Source organism: Poecilia reticulata, linkage group LG13 (assembly GCF_000633615.1).
Source record: "Poecilia reticulata strain Guanapo linkage group LG13, Guppy_female_1.0+MT, whole genome shotgun sequence".
Classification (NCBI taxonomy): Eukaryota; Metazoa; Chordata; class Actinopteri; order Cyprinodontiformes; family Poeciliidae; genus Poecilia; species Poecilia reticulata.
Window position 1 is genome coordinate 13,415,717 of NC_024343.1, and position 22,681 is coordinate 13,438,397.

The window sequence follows — 22,681 nt, forward strand, 5'->3', positions numbered from 1 at the left end:
TCTCTACTGTTTTAGTGGCCATTGTGTTTTGTGACAATCTGTTGTAGTTGTTATTTTACCTCTGGAAAAACTAAAGCAGTCAACATTTAATGATTTTTAGGTTTAACATGATCGATTTCTTTCTTTAGAAAGACGTGCAACATCCATAAGAAAATGTGATTCTTTAAAAAATATTTTTTATAAGAAGCTGTTTTATGATGCCACATCAGAATGTTGTCCTGAAAATGTGATAACATTGCTCCAAGGAAATATTCATCTGGTTTGATCCACTTGTTGTTTTACACAGTGTTCAATTATTCTCCAGAAGAAATTAATGAACTATAAATACTTTTTTCAATGTGAGAATTTCTAAATAATAAAGGATTTGTTTGTAGCTTCATGGTTCTTAGTTATCAAGAAAAACATCTTACTCTCTATCTATTGATATTGTAAATAAGCAAAAAAAAAAAAAATCAGCTTTTTAGCATAATCTCCCCCTCACTGTTTACCTTTTCATCACTGACTGGCATTTTATAGTGGATGAATGATATAAACATCTTTTAAGTCTCTTAGCTGGTTGTCATCCATCCAGCCTTCTTTGTTGTCTGCTGTCTAATGACTGCAAGGATAGCTTTGTTGTACACGTCCAGGCTTTTGTTGCCAGTTAGCAGCATGTTTTCATAATCAAATGATCATATTTAATCCAAAGCGGTGTGAGAGCAACCACATTTTAATTTTCTGACAGACGTCGTGCGTAGAAGAATCAATGCATCGTCATAAAAAATGAAAGTGCTTTTCTGTCACGATATATCTTAATAACACAGTTACAGAAGATGTAATTATTCTTTACAGTAATGTAGAATAGTAATCAAGGACCACAGCGGGGATGAGAAGCAAAGTAGACAGACTATGCATCACGCTTAATGGTGCGAGTGCTATGTGTGCGTTATTCCTGTCCTGAGTGAAACGGCGCGGAGATGTCGGTTTAATCCAGGAATGCAGACCCCAGGAGGTGTGTGAGGGATGAGATGATTTTATAGAGGAGAATAGAATGAGAGGAAGCCAGATCGTAGAGAAGTGGGAGGCAGTGTCCTAGATTGAAAATAGCCCAGAAGTGTTCAGAGGTCCTTGTTACGGGGCAGGTCTGACTGCGTGAGAAGGAAGAAGGGATTTATCAGGGAATTTTATCACACGGGGACGCGTCGCAGTGGATTTAGTCTTGGACGTGTTTGTGCACAACCGTAATGTAGGCGATCAGAAACACACAGAGTCTGAGCTGCAAGTCTGTCTTGTGGTGTTTGCCAATTCAGCTGATGTTTACCTAAAGGTTTGCAGATGCGCAGATCGTTTGACCAGAGACCCAATTTTCCCTTTATCGACTCAGATAGAGGGAAATGCAAGCCAAATTTTGAAAAAAAATCAACAGTTCAATAATTGACGGCTAAAAATAACGACCATTTCCAGTCAATAAATACGTGAATCGATATCAAATATTTTATCATTTTGTCTTGATGATTATCAGATTAAGTCAGATAAGGAGATACATTTTGATTCATAAATGGCAGTGATTTAGTAAATCCTTCACTTATGTTTAATTTAAAACTGCAACTTGTGTTCTAGTCTTTGAAATAAAATTGTTGGTCGGAAATTAGTGTTGGGTCAGACCTAAAAAAAGAAAGGGAGCTTCTATCGACTAGGAAAACCATCAGTACAAAATAAATCTTGTTTTCTGTTAGTTTGACCTGTTCTAACTGAACACGCCTAAAGACAAAAAAAAAAAAGCTCCACCAAATTGACCAAAACCTGCATTATTGTTAACCAGAAGTGCATTGATACACTGCTCAGTATCATCACATGGGCTATAAAAGGTATTTTAAAAAAAAGAATAGCAGAACAAAGGATATTTGCTGTTGACACATTGGATTATGCTCTCCAAGCATGTTTTTAGATTATTTCATCTCCTGTTCTCTCCTCATGTAATTCAAGTAAAACGGTTCTTCTTTTTTTTTTTTTGAAGGGCTGAACATATAAAAAAGGCTTTCAGTTCTATTCTCTCTCCCCATGTGGGAGTGTGATAACGCCCACCGATTTTGATTTGTTGCTTAAAGAGTAGATGCCTGGTGAGGTATTATGTGGGTGGATAGAGTCGATGTGGGGGTTGTGTTGAATTGTATTTGTTCTTCAGGACTGGTAGATTTCTTTTGTGTGTTTCTTTTTTTTTTTTTTTTTTTTGCAATTGTTCCCGCCTCATATTTTTCACCTTCTCGCTTCCCCTTGAGAGGCTCCTTCTTTTTTTCTTTTTTTTTATGTACTGAAACGGTCATTAATATTTCTGTTGCTGAACTGTGGGTCTATTTGGTTTTATATCCACAGATTGCGTTCAGACTCATCAGCTTTACAGAAACGCATGGTATTGAGTTACACATACGTTTTAGTTGTGTTGTTCTACTGAGGGCCTTCAGGCTACAGGCCTGTGAGCTGAGCCCAAATTAAGTCCCTCTAATAGAGTTTGAGCTGAACAAAGTCCTGAAGAATAACCCTGGTAAAGTCTGGCGGCAGGAAGGTGTCCTTAATAATGCCAGTTGGCCCCCAGATGAATCCTTGACGCGTCAGAGTGTGTTTGTAAGGCGGATGCATGTAAAAAGCTTTCCTGCTCCGCCTAAATGTCATTACTATACCAACCTGGGTTAATAATGGCTTCAAAATTAAAACGGCTATTTATTTCTTGAACAATATGAGGTTGTTAGTCATCCTGATACGAATGCCTATTTTTATCCCTGTGATCTCAGTGCTGAACAGTTTTCTTTCTTGACTGTAAACTTTTATTGCCTGTATACAGGGAAGAAAAAAAAGCGATACCTGAATATAATACAATAGCAGAACTGCTGGTTAAATTACAGCTTGACACTGGAGAGAAGATTTGTCTTGTTGGGAGTACGTTTTGCAACAATTGAACAAAGATTTTAAAGTAAGTTGCCAAGGGGGTATTTTCTTCTAACAACTGTAGGATAAGAACAAGAGAAAAATGTGCATTTTAAATGCACAATTTCGCAAATATAGAATAGATAAGAAATGGCCTTTATTGGAAAAATTCAGGTGTAACAGCAGCAGCAGCAGCTTTACAAGTTCATACTAAAAGCTACCAAAAGTGTCAAAAAATATACAGAGAACAATAACAATAATAGTTATATATACTGTACAAGACGTAACATAAACACGCAATTCATTTTTAAAAGCATGTCAATAAAAGCAAGTTATTTCCACATGCTGCACATCTGGCTCACCAATTTCCTAATGAGTGATTCCAGAGGGAAAGGATTGAGACGAAGCTTTAAGTTTCATGGGTTTAGCAAACACCAAAGATGGGGACACACTGTATTACCATTATTTTTTATTTTATACCACATCTTACCCCAGTTCTAGTTGTGGTCAGTGGAAGAGTGAGTCGGCGCTAAACATCTGCTAGTGAGTGGTGGCGAAGACTAAAGTTTGCAAGCGGTCCGCCTTCAGCGGCAGGCAAACAAGTGTTTGATTTTACTTTTCTAAATCTGAAAGCAGTACTTTGAACTGACCAAACTGCAAATGTATTCTGATGTCGCAAACAGCTTTAAGATGTAGTTTGAAAAGATGTTTCTTTTCAGTTAAGTAGTTTGTTTAGGAGATGGCAATAGGTTTGTTGGTACCCAACAGCCATTACCAGCTTTTTCCTCTTTGCATGATGCAAACAGAAAACTTAACCATTTCTAATTTTTTTCCTGTGAGTAATCCACAAGCAACAAAACTCATTGGTTTACTCAGATTTTATAGCTCTTGGGTAGAAAGATTTTTTTTTTCTTTCTTTTTCTTAATTCTTGCCAAACAAGCACCATTGTTGCTTGAGATAACACTGCAACGTTTGCGTGCAAAGCACAACAAATTAGGATCAGAAGAAGAATCTGAAGAAATGTTAGGCTGCAAACTGGAACAACAGATCGTAAAAGGAAATCTGTATTTACACTACAAGCCTCTTTGGCCCTCATGTAGGGGTGCGCTGATTTATCGCCGTCGACTCCCTTAATTTCGGGGGATCGGCCGATCTTATCTACCTCGGTCTAAAAAATCAGCTGCTGTCCTATTTTACTCTATGGTGAGACGAGAGGTTTGATTGACACCAGGCCCACCAGGTCGTGTTTGCAGTGAACAATACTTTTGATATTTAGTGACATTTCAGACAAACATAAATTGGTACCAGCCAAAATCAGAATCGGTATGCCAGGCTTTTTAAAAGATTGATAATCTGCGATGTGCCTGAAAAGTGCAATCAGTGCACCACTGACCTTCGATTTTTCTGGATAGTGATTTCTCGCACTCCAAGACAAACTCTGTCTGTTGGCATTATACAAGACCTGTCTGCAGCTGTACTACGCTAAACCTGTGTATACATGGGTGATATTTAAAAATATATATATTGAAAAAAACAATTTTTTGAGTCACATTTCCACAGAAAAAAAAAAATCTAATAGTGACCCGCGAATAGGTGGTCCACTGCATTTAATCAGGAGATGAAATTGTTTTATATTTTTCTAGTTATCCTACGAGCCACAGAGTTCTATGTTAAATAGAAAGAAACGCTCTGTTTGCCTTTGTTTCTACAAATACACAATAATCCCTTCTGCCTTTCCGCTGTGAATGATCTGTGTAAAATGGTCTTATCTGACCGCAGCACAGAAGTTTTACTGGTTTAAAAAAAAAAAGAGAGAGAGCTTTTTATGAGTAGAGACCCGTTCGTCACCCTCCCCCCCCTCTTAAAAAAAGAAAACGCAGTGAGTTACGGTTGGACTCTCCCACTCAACACGTGTTTCTGTTGTCCTCCGTTCCGCACATACTCCCTCATTAAAAGCATTGTGGAGCCCCTCTTGTTCTCACCCTTTCTCTTTTTTTCCCCCCTTCACCTTTCTCTGCAGTCCATCTCACTGAATCAGACAAACACACCCGAGTCTCATTGCTCTATTCATGCACAGCTGTAATTGGGTACGTATGTGTTGGGAAGAGAAGACCTCTGGGTCTGTGTAGCCACCTGTCCTTGTGTTAATGGGCTTTGTTGCCTCACTCAACGTTTTTATATTTTTGTCTGAGAAATAACGTTATATTAATGTGACGATCAGATCAGATCAGATCGGGTCTCTTGGCTGTTGTGACATTGACTTTCTATCAGTTTTGTTGGAAACTTTATCATTTACCGTTCCAGGAACAAAATAAAGAAATTTTGAGCCTTGACTTGTTAGTTGAAGACGATAGAGGGGGACCATTTTACCACTTTGTTTATAACTGTGATGACCAGATCCGTAGCTGTTGCTTGGTTATGAGTGCCCCAAATGAGGTAGAAGTAAAGGGTTTTGAAGTTTATGGATTATTGTAATGCACTTATTTCTTCACTATTGAACGTAATCAGAAAATTTTAATGTATTGTGCCAAAAATATGTCAATAGTGGCATATGTGACATGTTTTTAACTTGTTTAAATGAGTGAGAGGCTGTGGCGCTGTGTAGCTCTCATCTGGTTGAGGAGAAACTCTAGTTCTTCACGCTGTTGTCCTGGATTCGATTCCTGGTCACATGTCTTCCCCTTCTCTCTATCCTTTCAGATTACTGATCAGCAAAGGCTAAAAATTATGCAAGAGGCTACTGCGTTTTATTTTTTTTATTCAGTCAAGTGACCTAGCAAAAATATTATATTTAGTTCTTTTCTGGGAAGTTACGGTTACGATTTTTCTCACGATTCCATCAGGTAAAAGGTCAAATAGCATTTCTAAACAGATTTTAATCAGTTTGCACAATGGTGTCAAAACGTTTCAAGCGCAATTGAAATTGAGATGACAAAACACTAAAGACTTAAAGAGCTGCATCTCAGACTGTTCTATGAAAACTTTGCATTATGATTGCTATTGCAAATTCATCCAAGTTATTGGTTTAACTATAAGTAAGATGATACTATGAGCTGTTGTAATTAGATTCATAGAGCTCAATTTTGAGTTATTTATACAATGGTATGTATGTTTTCATGCTGATGCTAGAAAACATTGTTTTGGTTACCCTGGCAAAAATAAAATGAAAAATACAGATCAAGTCCTGTAGTCTATTAAATCACACAAACGAAGAGTTAAGCAGACAAGTCAGGCCACCCTGAAAAGCCCAAATATCCAGCTTAATGTTAGCAGAAGCATTAGCCCTCAGTCAGCTAGTGGTAGGTAGAACAGAAGAGGTCTGGTGGTTTCCTTCTGGTTGTTTTGTCATGCTGTTGGACAAAACCTCGTTTGAGCATTTATAATAGTGGTCCCCAAGCTACGGCCCGCCGCCACATTTGGTCCGGCCCCCTGAACAATACCAGAGAGCATTCAGATTTTTTTTTCATATATTGTATTTTCCGGTTTATATGTGGATTTTTCTTCAACCACCAGGGGGCTCTTTAGCAGGAAGTGTGTCCTGTAAACTGTGGGTGTTTTGTTTTGCATGGCGCATTGCTGCCATCTATTGGACTTTTAGGGAACTGCTTGACTTTTATGTTATTTAATCAGTACGGTTGTTTGCTAGCGGTAGAGCAGATGAACACACGTGTTTGTTATGAACGCCGCATTCCAGGTTTCCCTCAATGAAATATATACTAGTCAGCCCTAGTGACCGTTTCACTAAAGGTTTTTGCCCATGTGCTTTCTGGGTAAAAATTCAATCAAGAACCCCCCCGCCCCCCCGGAAGAGTTTCAACCTTCAAACCCCCCCGATCCCCCGTCAACAATTTCCAGCAGCGCAGGTGATAACCGTGTAACACTTTTTCTGTTACAAACTGACTCAGGCCCCCCACCAGAGAAGGGAAAAGTTATGTGGCCCTCACAGGAAATAGTTTGGGGACCCCTGATTTATAAAGTCCAAAGCTGCACTAAACGCCCAGTTCCCTGTGGTGCCAGAAACATACCTGTTATATGTTTACTGCCTTCTGCTTTAAGCTGGAGCAACACATCTGAGATGATCATAAACAATCCCAAAATGACCAATCTGTAATATGCATCATTTTAATTTGGTAGGTCAGTACTTGATGATTAAAAAAAATTGCAATTGACATTTGCCAAGGATTTGGTGTATTTTTCTCAATCTGTATCACTGGCCAAAAATGTGAAACCATATAAAAGTTACGTTTATGCATTACACTGCATATTTTGTGCGTTGGTCGTGAACATTTTAGTATCCTCAAGTCGAGGCCAAACCAGAGCTGTCCAGAACTACAGCTTTTAGTTTGACTTTGGAAGCATTTGCATGTAGAAAACGCAGATAAATGAAGGCGGGGAAAGTAAACGATGAGTTTAACAAAGAAGAGCCGCTCGGGGGGGAGATGAAAGGTGGGAGGCTGAGCAGAGCTAGAGGAAGGAATTAAATCACAAATGATGCAGTAGATTAATGAGGATCGTACTGCGAGATGTGTCGAAGCAGGTTAATCATCTCCCCTGAGACATAATTTCAGTGTGAGACACCAGTTTAAGAGGCGAAATAGAGCTGGTGTGTTAACATTCTTGTTTTACAAGAGCACTGGCACACAAGTTTGCATTTTGGGGCTTGTATTCAGGGGTTTCCCACCAAAAATAACACCCTTTTTTAAAAAAAACAGCTCAATATACATTTTAGTGCTTTTCGTATACTAGTGTTTTGGGGATTGATGCTGGCATTTCAGGACTTCTATAAGCCCCATGTGTATGAAATGAGACACTAATGCGATTCAACGGATTTGTTCTAATTAACCGACTTTAAAGCACAAGCTGAGGAAATAGCTCAGAGAATAGACTTTAAAATACCTCTATTGGTTCACAAATTATTGAACAACTTGGCGCTAAAGTGTGTTGAAAACCTGTTGTCTGAACCTTCCAGACAACAACAACTGAGGTCTTGGTTCTGGTCTACTGTGCATTCCCAGAACCAGAACCAACATGGAGAAGCAGCACTCAGTTTTTATGCTCCAATAATCTGGAACAAACTTCCAGAAAACTGTAAAGAGGCTGAAATGCTGAGTTTATTTAAATCAGAGCTACAAACGCACCTGTTTAGAGTTGTTTTTGATTAGTTATAAGTGGACCCATTGATCAACATGTTGGATGTGTATTTGCTTGATTTGACAAAACGTAATGTTTATTGCTTGTTTCATGATTAGCAACTGTACCATGTTTTTATGGCGTAAAGCACTTTGATGCATCTCGTTGCTGAAACGTCCTTTACAAATAAACTTGACTTGAGGGTGGACCGGTTAATTTTCATTTGATTCAGTTTAAAAATGTGTTTTTATAAAGTGAGAAACCATTGACGGAATACTCCTGTTTTTCATAAGGAGCTGCTGGGGTTTGTGGTGTTAACCACAGGATACTCAGCACCCTCTCATACGCAGCAAATGACAGAGCTGCTTTTTACAAGCACACTTCAAACGCCACGTCCCGTCTGTCCGGGGGAACACATCATCTCGAATAAAACACACACACACACACACACACACACACACACACACACACACACACACACACACACACACACACACACATTCCCTTCTTTTTTTAATTTATTTAGAATCCTGCAGTCCTTGCTCAGCGCCTTCCTTCAGCCTTGGTGTGCTGTGTTTTGTTTAGTTGTTGTGCTTGCTGTCACCTGCCTGCTCACTGGGTTCGATGTGCTTCTTCATGGGCTGGTTTCCGTGTTCGTATCGCCGCTTGTGTTTCTTGTTAAATACAGCACGTTTCATGTGTGTATACTCATACATAGTCATGGGTTGCTATCACTCTGATCCACATCTTATAGGTTTTTACAAGTAGCAACTGAGGAGACGGTTTTGGATCAGTCGTTATCAGCCGTTACCTTAACTCTTCACTCAGAAAGGCACTCAGCTCTGCTGCTCTCACTAACCATTTACCGTTGCACTGGTGCTTGCTTTTTTTTTTTCTTTTACCCCTGTTTTTCTTTGCAGTTATTTTATTTTTATTTTTTTATATAATTTCACTATATTTTCCTGTGTTCATTGTAATCATGACCTCTCGCTGTTTTAATTTCAGATTTGCATATCCACTTCCACTCCTCCCTCATTTGCATACAGCAAGAATGGCGAGCGGGCATCCCACAGACAAATTCAGTTTCATGTATCAACCAGACACGCACAAGAGGTACGGGGCACGCATGAACACACACTCACATTCTCGCTAAAACACTTTCAGAATGCCCAAATCCATCATCGGCAGGTAAGTTTGACAAAACTGAGGCGGAGTTCTTTCTTTTCTTTTCTTTTTTTTTTTTTGCAGGGCATGCAGCATTAACAAAACCTTTACCCTGAGCCTGTTCTAGCACCTGAATCCATTAATAGGTTGCTCCATTTTGTTTCCCCCCTTCCAGTTGTGAAAGTCTGGCTGCGTGGCGCATTCAAGACCACACAGAAGATGCTAGTTCTCAATAAATCCACACCTCCTTCTCCTTGTGCTTTCCAGCCAGCACTTGTGCTCCGTGTTATTTCAATAGTCTGAGTGTATTCTTACGTTGAGCCTACATAAGGGCGATGATTCACAGGGCTTGATGACTTTCAGATTTATTTATTTTTTCCTCTTTGTGCCGAATCCCTTAGACAAATGTAATGTTAACAATATGTGCGTTTTTCATCAACTGACATGAATTACATGAATTTTCCTTTTTCTATTTCAACCCTCTTCCCTCTGTTCCACCCCTTTCCCCCCCCCCTCCTGTGTTTCTTCTTAGTAAAAGCAGGTTATCTTCAGCCATGAATCCAGTCTACAGTCCTGTTCAGCCTGGCACTCCTTATGGAAACCCCAAGAACATGGCCTTCACAGGTGAGGCACGCATCCACTTATGTGCTGTTTTCTTATGCAGTCTGAAATATAATGGAGACAAGTATAGAATTAGAGTAAAGGGGCAGTATAATGTAAAATTGACTTTATATCGCATCACAAATGAGAGCTGCAGCTTCCAAGCCTCCGCCTCACAGAGCACCCCCTCCCCACGGCTCCCACTCCCAGCTCCTTCAGACTAGCTAGCAGGAATTAGCAAACACTGCACATCTGCTGAACTCACTATTTGATATATACATCATATTTGAGATATACAGCATTTCTATAACACCTGAAGGTAACATAATTAGTTGATTGTGCTATAAAATGGCACTGTAGGTGGAAAACGCGTAATACTGCACCTTTAAGCACATTTTATGTTCTATTTGAAAAGAGGCATCCTATTATCTAAAGATACTTTCCACCTGTTTCTGTTTTTGTCTGTTTAGCTGTCCATCAATCTATAGTCATTCATCCATTTACTGTACATGGGTCACTTTTGACATTAGGTCTGTTAATTCAGCTAATCTGTTCAAGTTATGCTGATTGAAATTATTTCATTTCCTCCTTTTGTTGTGGGCTCACTTTCTGTTATCAATGACAGTACGTGATTCACCCTGATAAACCCCCACAGTTAATCAAAATTAGCCTAAAATGTAGTTTGTGATTTAGAGCACCTTTTCTCTGTCTGTAAAACGAGATGAATTCAAGTTTTTAATTTTCCAAGTGAGATCGAGTCAAACAGGGAAGCTGCAAAACGACTAGTTGGAGCCAGACTGGGTCTATTCTACACTGAATAATTAATATTTTCAAAAGCAGAATAATATGTTTAAAAAGAATCACAAACTGTTTACAAGACGGGCAAATAAGTAAACAGTCTAGGTATTTTAATAGTACCTAAACTGGTACTGGTAACTGGTAACTGTATTTCATATTTTGTTCCCACCCAAAATATGAGATACTTTAGGTATGATAACCTTGTAAATAGTGAACTATTTTGATCACTTTGATGTCGATTGTGATTATGTGGGCACACATGTAGAGCTTAAGCAGCACAAGTACTGTCAGGAGGAGAACATAAAATAGCTGACAGTGAGTAAAAACTTTCATGAGTACATAAGCCGGTGTGGTTTTTTTTTTTTTTTTTTTTTTTTACAATTTCCTTCAGCTAAAGACAAACGGCGAAAACTTCAAGTCTGTTTACTGAATTTTGAAACCGTTTCAAATTAAATGTTTATTGCAACAAGCTGTAACAAGCCATTAGCTGGTTAATTAGTCTAGCTATTTGCAGTCCTTGCACTGTTCTTCTTGGTGTTTTTACTTCTTTCCTTTAACCCTTCCATTCTTCATTTCCTTTCTCGTGCTGCAGTTTCCTACCTTTTCTGTTTTCTTTCTGTGTCCTCCCCATCATTCTCTCCTTCCTTATTGTTTTTTTTTATTCTGTCCTCTTTCCATTCATTCTTTCTTGCTTTGTTTCAGCCTCTTTCCCCCCAGCTTCCACATTTAAAGCATGCCCACTGTTTATACTGGTATTTTAGAATTTAAAATGAAGATAATGAACAGAGATCTCTGGAAAGTTGAGTATCAAGTCTATATTTTTACATGAAAGAAACTCTGTGCTCAGCAGTCTGATCAGTCTAGTGTGTGTTAATTAGAGTTGATGAGTCACAGCTGTCCTGGTGTCTTTTCAGCAGGGATGATGCTGGATGATGGACAAACTATACGTTTGCTGGTCAGATTCCCCCAGCAGCCCATTCTTGATTAAATAAATATTACGAAGTTGTCATTTATGACCACTACTTAAAGTATTTTTCCATTAATATGTAATGAAATCAAACGGCACGTTAAGCAGTACTTTTAAAAAAGACTTTTTATATCCCTCTATTACTTGTTTAAAAGTGAAATTGCAAAAAATATAAAGGACAAATAATTCACATCATTTTTTTTTACATTGGTCTTCTAGCAGAATTACATTTTCACATTCCAAGGTTTCTCTAAACCCTTAATCTTGGTGTTATTGACTCAAATATTCATTCCCTTTGTACACATGGAGACTAGCTCAAGCCTTCACTCAGACCATTCAGGCAGAAAATGGAATACAATGGAACAAGATACAAAAGCAGACTGTTTTCCATTTCCTAAGCCTTGGTAGGCATCGCTGCACATATTAAACCATCCCTCTGAACTATTTACTTAGGTCTTCACCAAACCTCTAAAGACTCTGCGAGTTAAATTCAGCGAGATTCTGCGGAGTTCTGGCTTTTAACTAGGTCATCAAAACCGTCTGGTGTTTCATCGAGTTTCCCTCTACGATCCCAAGGATCTGGTTTTAATTATTGTGAAAAGAATAAAAGTTGATTGAAGTGGGTTGCAACGTAAAGCTTTTTTCCCCTACTTTTTTGGCAAACTTTATTTTAATGCAATGAAGTTTTTCCACTATTTACTAAACAATTCACACACAATTAAGGTGTTGCCTTTGCTTTATGATTTCAATCTGGGATCAGTCATGTATCTAGGGTTTCCTTTAAGCTTTTTCCAGTTTGAGCCTCTTCAGATACTTTTTATCTACGTTTCTTAAACTCTTATCTTTATCAAATTAGTAAAAGAGATGCTGGGATATTTGTTGCCGCTCCTCTTCGATCCTTTGGGGTTTTTCCACCAAAGTTGCTTCACTGATTGCTAGTTTGTTGCTCACTGGTTCTGCAAAACAAAACCGGACACCTCCTCTTACATTACAGGAAAAGGCTCTACAATGAGCACATGTTGAGTTTCTGTAGAGAACCACAGGCACACTGTGACTCCACAAATCACACGACTTGTTTCAGTTTCCCTACAAGAACCTTGATATCTCCACCTCAGCTTACTAATGTTGTATCAAACGGTCTGATTGAAAGTTGAAGCTCTGACCTGTAATGACCAGCCATAGTGGAATAATTTAAAGCACCTGGTGATAAAATGTAGAAAGTTTTACAAAATGGATTTGGAAACGGCACTTTTCAGTGCAGCTTTTTGCTATGGAGCGAGTTACCTATATAGTACAGGGTTTCCCTCAGTGTATTATAGGCCTGGCGGCCCGCCATGCTTTACTAGTGCCACCGCCAAGCTAGGCCTTTCTTGTTTGTTTATTTTTTTTAGGAAAATAAAATAAAATAAAAAATCACCTTTTTTTTAAGCCAGATTGCAAGTGTTCCTGTTGCTCTGAGCGTTTCACTATCAGAGCAGATTTATTCCTAAAGGATATGTTTATAAAAGATATGTTTATAGTTTATGCATTTAAAACCGGACCAATCACACCGCTGGGCCTCTGCGCGTTGCCTTGCGTGCTGCAGCAGGCAAGGCATGATCCAGGCTGAGTTAACCTCAGCGTGGATCACGCTCCTCCTTTCAATCGAACCGAACAAAGGCTGACCGCTATGGATATTTACATCAACCCCCTGTGAGGAATTATGATTAGTTATGAGGAGTTATTGATTAAGGTAAGAGTTTAAACCCACCGCGTTAGCTCTGGTTGCGCAGCTCTACGTGAACCGCAGGAATAACTTGTAGTCGCGCTTTTAGAGGTGCATTGAGCGAGCGGTGAGAATGATGTATATTTGTGAACAAAACATGCATCGTTTGCATCTCAACACGCTGCCCAGTGTTTGGCCCTGTCTTCCCTGTAAAGTTTAGGTCTGTGTTCCCGGTTAGCCGGTGCGTTAGTGGTTAACAACCCAACGATAATCACTCATTGTGCAGGTTTAACCCAGTGAGGAGCTTTCGCTCTCCTCGCAGTCACGCATCACGCTGATTTTATATTATTTTATTATTATTACTAGTATTATTTTTCCGGTTACACTAAGCACCAAACCATATCAAATGTTTTGTCCACTTAGTCAGACAGAGTTAATGCGCGCGGCCACCGGACATCTGAAAAACTCATCCAGAAACTCGACCAACCAAAATAGTTTTTGTGTCCCCTTGTTAAAAATTAAAGAGACACGAAATGAAAGAGCTACTAAAGCCACATTAGCAGTATTGAATTAAATCTCCCATTTGTTGCGCATCTCTGCGCAGTGCAGCGGATTACCACATCATGCAGGGCCGGTCCAAGGCTGTATGAGGCCTGGAGCAGAATATGACTTAAGGGCCCCTTTTGTTGCTTAAAAACATCAGCACCTCTAACAGCTTCTGTGTTAGATTTAGTGAAATCTAGGACAGGGGGAGTAGTTTAACTGGCAAACCTAAAAAGCAATAAATTATAACTGCAGTTTACTAATTTGTATTTGTGAACAAACGGAGCTGAAACTCAAAGATTAAACTCACAGCATCAGATTGTAGCTGTAGTAACAAACCAATCTGACTATGAATATTGTTCTTTGAACTTCTACAAAATAAACTTGCCAGCTTCTTGCAATCTAACATATAAATGTTAAAATAATTTAAAGTCTTTTAATTTATATATGCTGAAACCATTGTCAAATTTAGCAGCAATGATGATCTCAATAAACAAATGCTACATTTATATATCTGTGGTCTATGTTAAAATATTAGCATTTATGGGGCCCCTGAAGCCCTGGGGGGCCTGATGGAGCCGCTGACTTAATTTGGATTTAACAGAAGTGCAAATAATTGATATTTATTTTAATTGTATTTTTTGATTAGTTGTTTTTAAGACTAGTTGTGGGTTTATATAGCAGTTCACTGACAATGTTTTCCCATGACATATAATTACCCAGTAATATTTTTACTTTTATTGTCTACTTAACATCTTTTAATACAAAAACATGGTGGACCGCCTCGGTGCCCTGACCACCGGGCTTAGCAAGTTTTCTGGGGGAAACCCTGTAGTAGTATATGTGGTGAGTAATATAAAGATTGAGCTCATGTTATTCTGCTGCATTTTGTTAAAGTCATAGTTTAGTAGTTTTGTCTTTTTAATTGGACAGATTTGAACTGATAGAAACCCCGAGAGTTTTAAACATGGCACTCAACATTTTGATTGGTTGTTGATCCTCATGAGCCCAATTTTAGTTCTTTACAAAACCGATTCTCTTCTCTGGCCCAGCTAAAAGTCAGAGCCGAGTTGGAATTGACAAAGTGTCACAACTCCAAAGGAATATATTCGGCATTAACTGTGGTGATTTCTCAAAATGTAGGTAGAAAATTTGGGGGGGAAAAAAACAACTAACAAATGGTTTTCCAGTCCAATGCTCTAAAGCTGTGGATGAGAATTAATTTGCCAGTAATTATACTAATCATCACAAAACATTCCAACATACACAACAGATCAACCAACCAATCAGTTACGAATGCCACATATTAGTATCAGTGGTTGTTCATGATCATCTCTGTCAAAACCTGTTAAATTTTAAATGTTTCAACACATATATTACACCTTTTTCAATTTAAGTTTAAATCATAAAGTAAAAAAATACTGTAAACATGTAGACATTTTTTGAGTTTAAGCGCCTCGTGGGTTTGTACAAATTTCTAGGAAACCTGTTTAAAAGACATCCTAATGCATTGTGTACGAGACAAATTGATCCACTAGATATGTGAGGGCCAGAGAGTCAAATTTTACATAAATGACACCCCAGACCATTTCCAGCTCATTCCAACACAATCCAGTCAAGTGAGATGCAGTCCAGGTCAGTTCCGGTTCTAATAAAACAGTCTGATTTAGTTAACTATTTAATGCCCTTTAATCAAAGAAATGTTTTAAAAACTGTCTTAATTTCTGTTGATGCTAAAGCAACACAAATAATCTGCGTAAATCAATTACAATTCAACTGTATTTTGAAGCTTGCTTGTTGTGCTTCCCGTCGTTGCTTCTTGGTGTCTCTCTCCGTGGCTTCACATTACATCCCAGAAAACTCTTCATCAGGTCGGATCTTTGTTGCTCGGCCCGACATGTGATTTATGACGCACAGCAGTGTGTATCTACCCCCCTCACGTGCATCCTTATGCATTGCTAATGTTCCTGAATTTATCTCCTCCCACAGCATATTGGCAGGTGTGCCTTGTCTGCCTAATCGGTGAATGTTAGACACATTCAGCCGACTGTGTTATTGTTGCAGACGTTTTCGTTTTTTTTTTAATGACTGCCATCTGCGCACATCCTGCTTCAAGCTAAATACTTTGTTGTACACTCGTTCGTATGTGTGTTGGGTGTTCCCTGTGCTTATTTGGTGGGATTTCGTAACATTTTTCTTTTCCACCTGTGTTCTTCCTCTCTCAGCCTATCCAGGAGGGTATCCAGCCACAGCTCCCACCTACACTCCGAACCTCTATCAAACAGGCAGTCCTGGGTATCCACCAGGTGAGCTTGAACTCTCACTGTTCTTCAAAAAAGATAATAAAGCTGTCGGTTTTCATTGCTGTTGTTAAAGACATGTTAAAAGAGTTTTCTGCAGAAGAAAATCCAACAAACAGGTTTTGATGAGGTCGGGTTAGAGGGAAAATGCATTTTTCTCTGGTTTAAAAATAAATAAAACCAGAACAGGCTGTTTTGGAAAGCTTAACCTAGTTACATCTGAATATATATATATATTTTTTTGTCAATTTGTTGCCTCTTTTGTTAACTTTTAAAAAAAATTATTATTATAATCCCCAGTTCAGCTGGAACAGATTCATGATATGTTTAGGCAAATTAAGAATAACATTCTTGTACATTATCTACTAGTTTTTAACTAGTTGAAAGTAGAGAAAAATGGGAAAGTTTGTGTAACAGATTCTAATATTTTGTCTAAATGTCATAAGTAATTCTTAATTAATACTGTAAGAATGAATTTAGGTAATTTGGATTTTAAAAAGCGCTCGACTTGCATGCCGGTGTCAAAACGTCCACTTAAGCTGACTGTTTGTTGTATTTGCTTTAAGGAAAATGTAATTTGACAACAACTTGTATCACTCAAAGTATTTCTTTGTAATTCATTAAAGTTTTACATTTAAATCACAATGATCTTAAAAGGATATGTTCACTTATTGGAACGAAACATTATGTTGTCATTTTCATAAACGTCTAGAAGATTTTGATGACTCTAGCTTTTATTTAAAGCTAGTGTTGCACAATATATCTGATTACATTTTTCATGGCAATACTTAACAATAGTATTGTAATTGCACATTTTCCTGACAGCCTTACTTCAAACTGAGAAATCATCAATCATATTCAACAAATTACTTTAGTAAAAAAAAAAAAGACTTGTTTGCAACTGTTGATGCTGGACTGAAATAACAAGCAAACCTGCAGGTTTCCTTCAGTGCCTTTGATTAAAGTCTTAACGCGGCATCTGACTGTGCTTCTGGTTTATTCAAAATGTTTCCGAAAACAACTTACCACCCAATGGGTAAACATGGTGGGTGTTGTGCAACAATGAGTCTGACTTGGCTGTGAATCACTAAACAATAGTTGAGGGTAATTATTAACAAAACTAGTAATTTAGATCAAAATTGCTCAGATGGGGCCCCACCTGATGGTCAGGAAAATAACAACCAAGTAGTTTAGTCTGTTATTGTCTATGCGATCCTGCTTGATAAGGTTTAGGTATTGAAATAATAGATGGAGATATAAGCACAGTACTGGCAATTTATTTTATTTATTTATTTTTGAACAGGAGTACACCATAAATTCATGAAAAAAACTAATAACTTATATCTATTATACAAGCTTACCAGCAAAAATAACTTATTACAATTAAAGGGTTGTTATGATGTACCTTTCAGGCACACTGTGCTGTAAAATCACGCCGACAACTGTTGCCTTCAGTTGTGATGAAAATGCTGTACATCTTAAAATAATTTAGAAGTTTCACTTGGCATCATATCTGACGCCTCTTCTTTAAGAACCTCGAACTTGGAAACGAGACCAAAATAATTCACAACAAATTCAGATTAGTTTGCGCAGTAATATACTGTACGTTCTTCACACAGCATCACCAAAAACATGCAAGAATGAAACATGAAGTGACTCAGAATTATATAGAAATGCCACAGTTTAATATGAACATCCATGCTTGAAGACCAAGGTTTGTATTGGAGATTTTTGAAAATGAGACCAAATTAGCTCTAAACTAATTAAAATCAGTTTCAGACTAAGTTGATAACATCATTTGGATATATGTTCAAACATCCATGTTACAATGCACAACTATAGTGAAGAGAAAACATTATTTAGAGGCAGTAATGTTTAATAATTTTCTGAATTATTAAACATTTGGACTATTGATTCTTAGTCTACTGATCATCACCACAGTGACTGATCGCGATGGATATAATTTAGTATTTTGGGATACCAAGATGGCAGCATAAACTGACATAAATAAGTTATTTTAAACTATCTTTTAAGTCAATTTATAACAATGTTAACTGTTGTTAAAGAGGCCAGCTATTATAGGAATGCGGTCGCACTGAAGGTGACTTAAGCCTCTGTAGATACCTTAGGTTAGCATTTGCCTATTGAGAAACTTGACATTTAACACGGTATTTGGAATATTTTACACTTACTAGTGGAAAGAGAGAAAGGAAAAACACAGGTAAAACAGAATAAACTTGCACGCCATGATTAAAACAATTCTTAATCAGTCAGTTATCTTATGAAACATTGTTTATATCAGACCTGCTCAGCTCCTCCAGACTAGCCAGCAGCAATTGGCAAACACCAGGCAGAACTGTGGATCATTATAGGAGCTACTTCTCAGTGCTGGTTAAAAAAAAAAAAAGTTATTAAAGGGTTAATAGAGGGGCACTATTATGATGACTTCCTGAAGGCGGAGTTTCAGAAATAAGTTTTTAAAGGGGTACAGGCCCAATTTCAAGGTGTTAAAATCAGGAAGTAAAATTTATTTTAAGTCATATTTGATAATCATAAGAATTTTTATTGCAAATGATTGTGCTATAAAATGACGTGTGCCTGGAAAACACATTACATTGCCCCTTTAAGAACAGGGAACCTCCTAACTCAGAGGTTCGTAATAATCTACAGATCTTTAATTATTAAAAGAGATGAGTAACACAGGAAGAATAAGCACACCCTCACATAAAGCAGCTGCTGGTCTGCTCCATTAAACCTTCAGATGGGTAAATGATCAACAACTCTGGGCAGTTGTAATCGTTTCAATCTGTGTTTCAGAACATAAACGGCGAAATATTTTAACGTTACCATTTAAAATCTCTTGAAGGCTTTGATTACAGCATTACTCTTTCAATCTCCATATCCAATGAGACCTTGAAGCAGATGTCTGACCTTTCTTTAATTTTGCCTTTCAAGTAAGGCTGGCTCATTACATCAATGTGTTTAAATGCGAACGATGGAAAAAATTTGAACTTTAGTGTAATTGTAACGAAACAGAAAATATAAACTTGAGAGGAAATGAAGCTGGGAGGTGACTGAAATGCCAGCGATATAAGCCATGGTATAACATTTCTTTAAAAAAAAATGTTCTCATTTTAATATTGATATATTTTAAGAAACTGATTTGTGGGTTGTTTACTGTTAGTCTTAACCAAAATTAACATGAATAAGAGCTTTAAATAAATCCCTCTGTGTGTAAAATGAATAACGTTCCTGAAATCAATTAACTTTTTATTGACATTACCCTGTTCAAATGGTATTTATATACAATGGGATTTGACTCTTGGGTTTATAAAAACATCAAAAATCAAATGGCTTCATTGTTAAAACATAGATGTTAGAAAATAATGATTTAAATACAATATTCTGTGCATTTCCAGACTCGATTAGTAATCATAAAAAGTAAGGATTTTAATGATAAGAAGTCTGGTTATCATTATTTTTTTACTGAGCAAACCCAATTATGTGAGCAGAGAGACGGAGAGAGAGAGAACAGAGCAAAGGGTCAATGATTTATATTCATAACATATAAGAAATGAATGTCCCTCAATGACTCGATGAATTTGTCAAAACTGAATTCCATTAGCAAGACAAAATCAGTGTTTTCCCTTCAGTGTTTTCCTGTCCTCTTGGATTTGGTTTGTAACAAAGGAAGGAGCAGGTTTTCTAGACTCCTCCTTTGCTTCTTCTGAAGCTGCCTCCTCTCTTCCTCTGCCTGAGCTTAGGTTCATCTTTTGGAAGTCGAGCAAAACATCAGATCTGCTTTTGTTCTCACAGAAACCTGAGCCTTTCTGTTGTGGCTGCTTCGTCTGATTGCCGACTCCTTTCTGCTGGGCTTGATTTATGAGGGGATTAAAATAGTTCATTTTCTTACCCCCTCAACATGAATGAATCGCTAGATAAAACCAGTTGTGGTCTGATTGAAAACACGTCTTCGGTCGTTATTCATCAAGACCATTGACGGACAGTTTTTTTTTTTTTTTTTCTGTCTGCGCTTCTTTTGTGCGACTGTCTCTCACCACGGTCTCTTAATGCCCTGCGTGGACATCAGAACAGAGTTTGACCGTGAAAGCATACACACACACACACACACACACACATACACACACACACACACGCTCCAGCATGCAATCACCGGTAGCGAGAACAGCTCCAGAATCTCTTTGTTCCCTTGTCCTTGTGTAAGAGAAGGGCTTTTCATAAGCTATGCAGCAGCTAGCTAGTAGCATGTTTGACCTTCAGGCTCCATCCTGTGGCTACTCGGAGGTACTGCACCCCTCAGAGCAGTCTACATAAGAACACAGCCCAATGAGACTAATGCCATCTTTCAAATAGTGATGTAATCTTTGTGAAGTGAGGATTCTCTGCTAAATTATTTAATGCCTACCATGTTTCCCTGCAATAAAAGCGATGTCTTAAATTTAGCCTGTAGTCTCTGATTACACAGCTTCTTTCTTCTTTTCTCTGCACACTTAAAGAAGGCTTTGATTCAAAGCTCCAGTTTAAGCCTGCTAAATCAGATTTATTTATTTATTTATTTTTGATATATGGGTTTTTCTATGCTGATTGTGAGGCTGAACTCTTCTTTATACCAACAGTCCCCATCTGGTGGTCTTTACAGGAAATGCAAATAATAAAGTGGCAAAATTGATATCCCTCATGGTCTTGAGACACATCTCTTTCAAAGTTTCTTAGAGGAAAACTGTTTAACTCCCCCCCTATTTTTGACAATTCTTTTTCTCAAGTTATTTTGGTGTAATGGATTTATAGCAGCGTCTGAGCGGCAACAACGGCTCATTTCAGGAGCTATTTTTTATTCACGCTCGGCTCTTGGTGAAAAGCCTGGTATAATTATCTGACTCTGCACTTCCCTTTTTAGCTCCCTCCCAGGGTTTCGGCATCTTATCAGCGGTTACTGCTTTAGGTTTTATTGCTCTTATCAGCTTGGATTGAATAAGCAGTTGGTTGCCATTTTTTATCTGGAGAAATGCTTCCGACTCCACTGAAAAGGCAAAAAAATAGAAGCAGAAATATTCATCTCAAAACTCGAAATAACTTTTCGGCGCCTCTCGTGATGTTTCACATTTCCAATTTTTCCCCCCAGAAAAGATGGGAATAAAAACGGAATTTGATACACTTGTATACATTTCTTTTAGTTGCTTGAGTTTTGTATTTTCATTTTATAGTTTATAGTTTTTGTGAAATTCTCCTAACTTATTTTAATGATCAAAAGTATTTTTTTTATATATACATAAAATTTTGAACTACTCAGCATTTGTTTGATTAATTTAAGCTGTTTTCTGGACATTTGCAGGATACACCCCAGCGGGAACCCCATACAAAGTGCCCCCCACTCAGTCAAATGGAGCACCTCCTCCCTACACCCCCACTCCCACCCCATACCCCACAGCTATGTACCCCATCCGCAGTGCCTACCCTCAGCAGAACATTTACGCACAGGTAAGGACATCGCCGACGACTCTGCATTGGAAATGTCTCTGCGTTTGCTGTCCCACCTGTTTGGCGCCTCCGCCATGTAACGTTTGTTTTTCCTTGCTGGCAACATCGTTTCTGTGTCTATTAAAAAACAATTTGTTGAAGCATTTTTGCCAAACTCGCGAACCAAATGCCGCGCAATCTGTGCAATGGCTTGGGAACGAGACGTTTTCCAAATCTCAACGTTAAAACAAACTGTCGGAGGAGATTTAGAGCTTCTCCTGATTCGTTTTTCTTGTTTTAGGGGATTTGCAGAATGTGTTCTTTAAATGCGACTGGTGCGACTGGATTTATTCAGTCATTTATCTCTGTTCATATCACTTTAATCATGCTCTGGCCTTCACATTACATGGATATTTATTTAACGTTTAGTTTCAAAGTCCCAAGTAAAAAAAAAAAGGTTGCCTTCAGAGCTGTGATGAAGCACTCTAATACTGTTGTAATTCTTCCATGCTGTACATGTGGCAGGCCTCCTATCGCTAGCCTCACAAAGAGCTCTTTTAACTTGTTTTCTTTGACAGGGAGCATACTACACCCAACCAGTATATGCGGCCCAGCCACATGTGATCCATCACACCACTGTGGTGCAGCCCAACAGCATCCCCTCCACAGCCCTCTACCCTGCCCCAGTCCCTGTTCCTGCCCCCCGCAACAACGGCATGCCTACCATGGGGATGGTAGCCGGGACAACCATGGCCATGAGCGCAGGTAGGACCAATACTCTCTCCAGAATGTGTACAAAGTGAGACCCTGCAACTGTCAACTACTATTCCTTGTGAAACCATTAATCTCCCTTATGCTTTTTCCGCATTTTGTCACTTTGCAACCACAAACTTTTATTGCGTTTTTATGTGATGAAACAAGTCAAAGTAGTGCATGTTTCTAATTGTATTCCAGTAAAAATCTAATGTCGGACGTTCATTGGATTGCAGCTCTCCTGACTCAGAGCTATTAGTCCCTGTTTTCACTGAAACTCCCAGCTGCAAGTCGTCTGTTCCACGTCTCCAAATTAGCATCTAGATTAGCGGTTCTCAACG

At 38.3% G+C, this 22,681-nt stretch overlaps 1 protein-coding gene across 4 annotated transcripts in view; it reads left to right on the top strand.

Annotated features, from left to right (window-relative positions):
- The window catches only part of fam168a (family with sequence similarity 168 member A), a 33,932-nt gene that overhangs the window by 7,264 nt on the left and 3,987 nt on the right, over positions 1-22,681 (top strand). Inside the window, exons 2-6 of one of the 4 annotated variants that reach the window (XM_008425528.2) lie at positions 9,038-9,145; positions 9,729-9,820; positions 16,035-16,115; positions 21,463-21,608; positions 22,166-22,352. In XM_008425528.2, the coding sequence (XP_008423750.1) occupies positions 9,084-9,145; positions 9,729-9,820; positions 16,035-16,115; positions 21,463-21,608; positions 22,166-22,352 (568 nt within the window). In that variant the 5' untranslated portion in view covers positions 9,038-9,083. The remainder of the gene's footprint in view (positions 1-9,037; positions 9,146-9,728; positions 9,821-16,034; positions 16,116-21,462; positions 21,609-22,165; positions 22,353-22,681) is intronic. The other 3 variants (XM_008425529.2, XM_017308332.1, XM_008425532.2) reach the window with 3 other exon arrangements.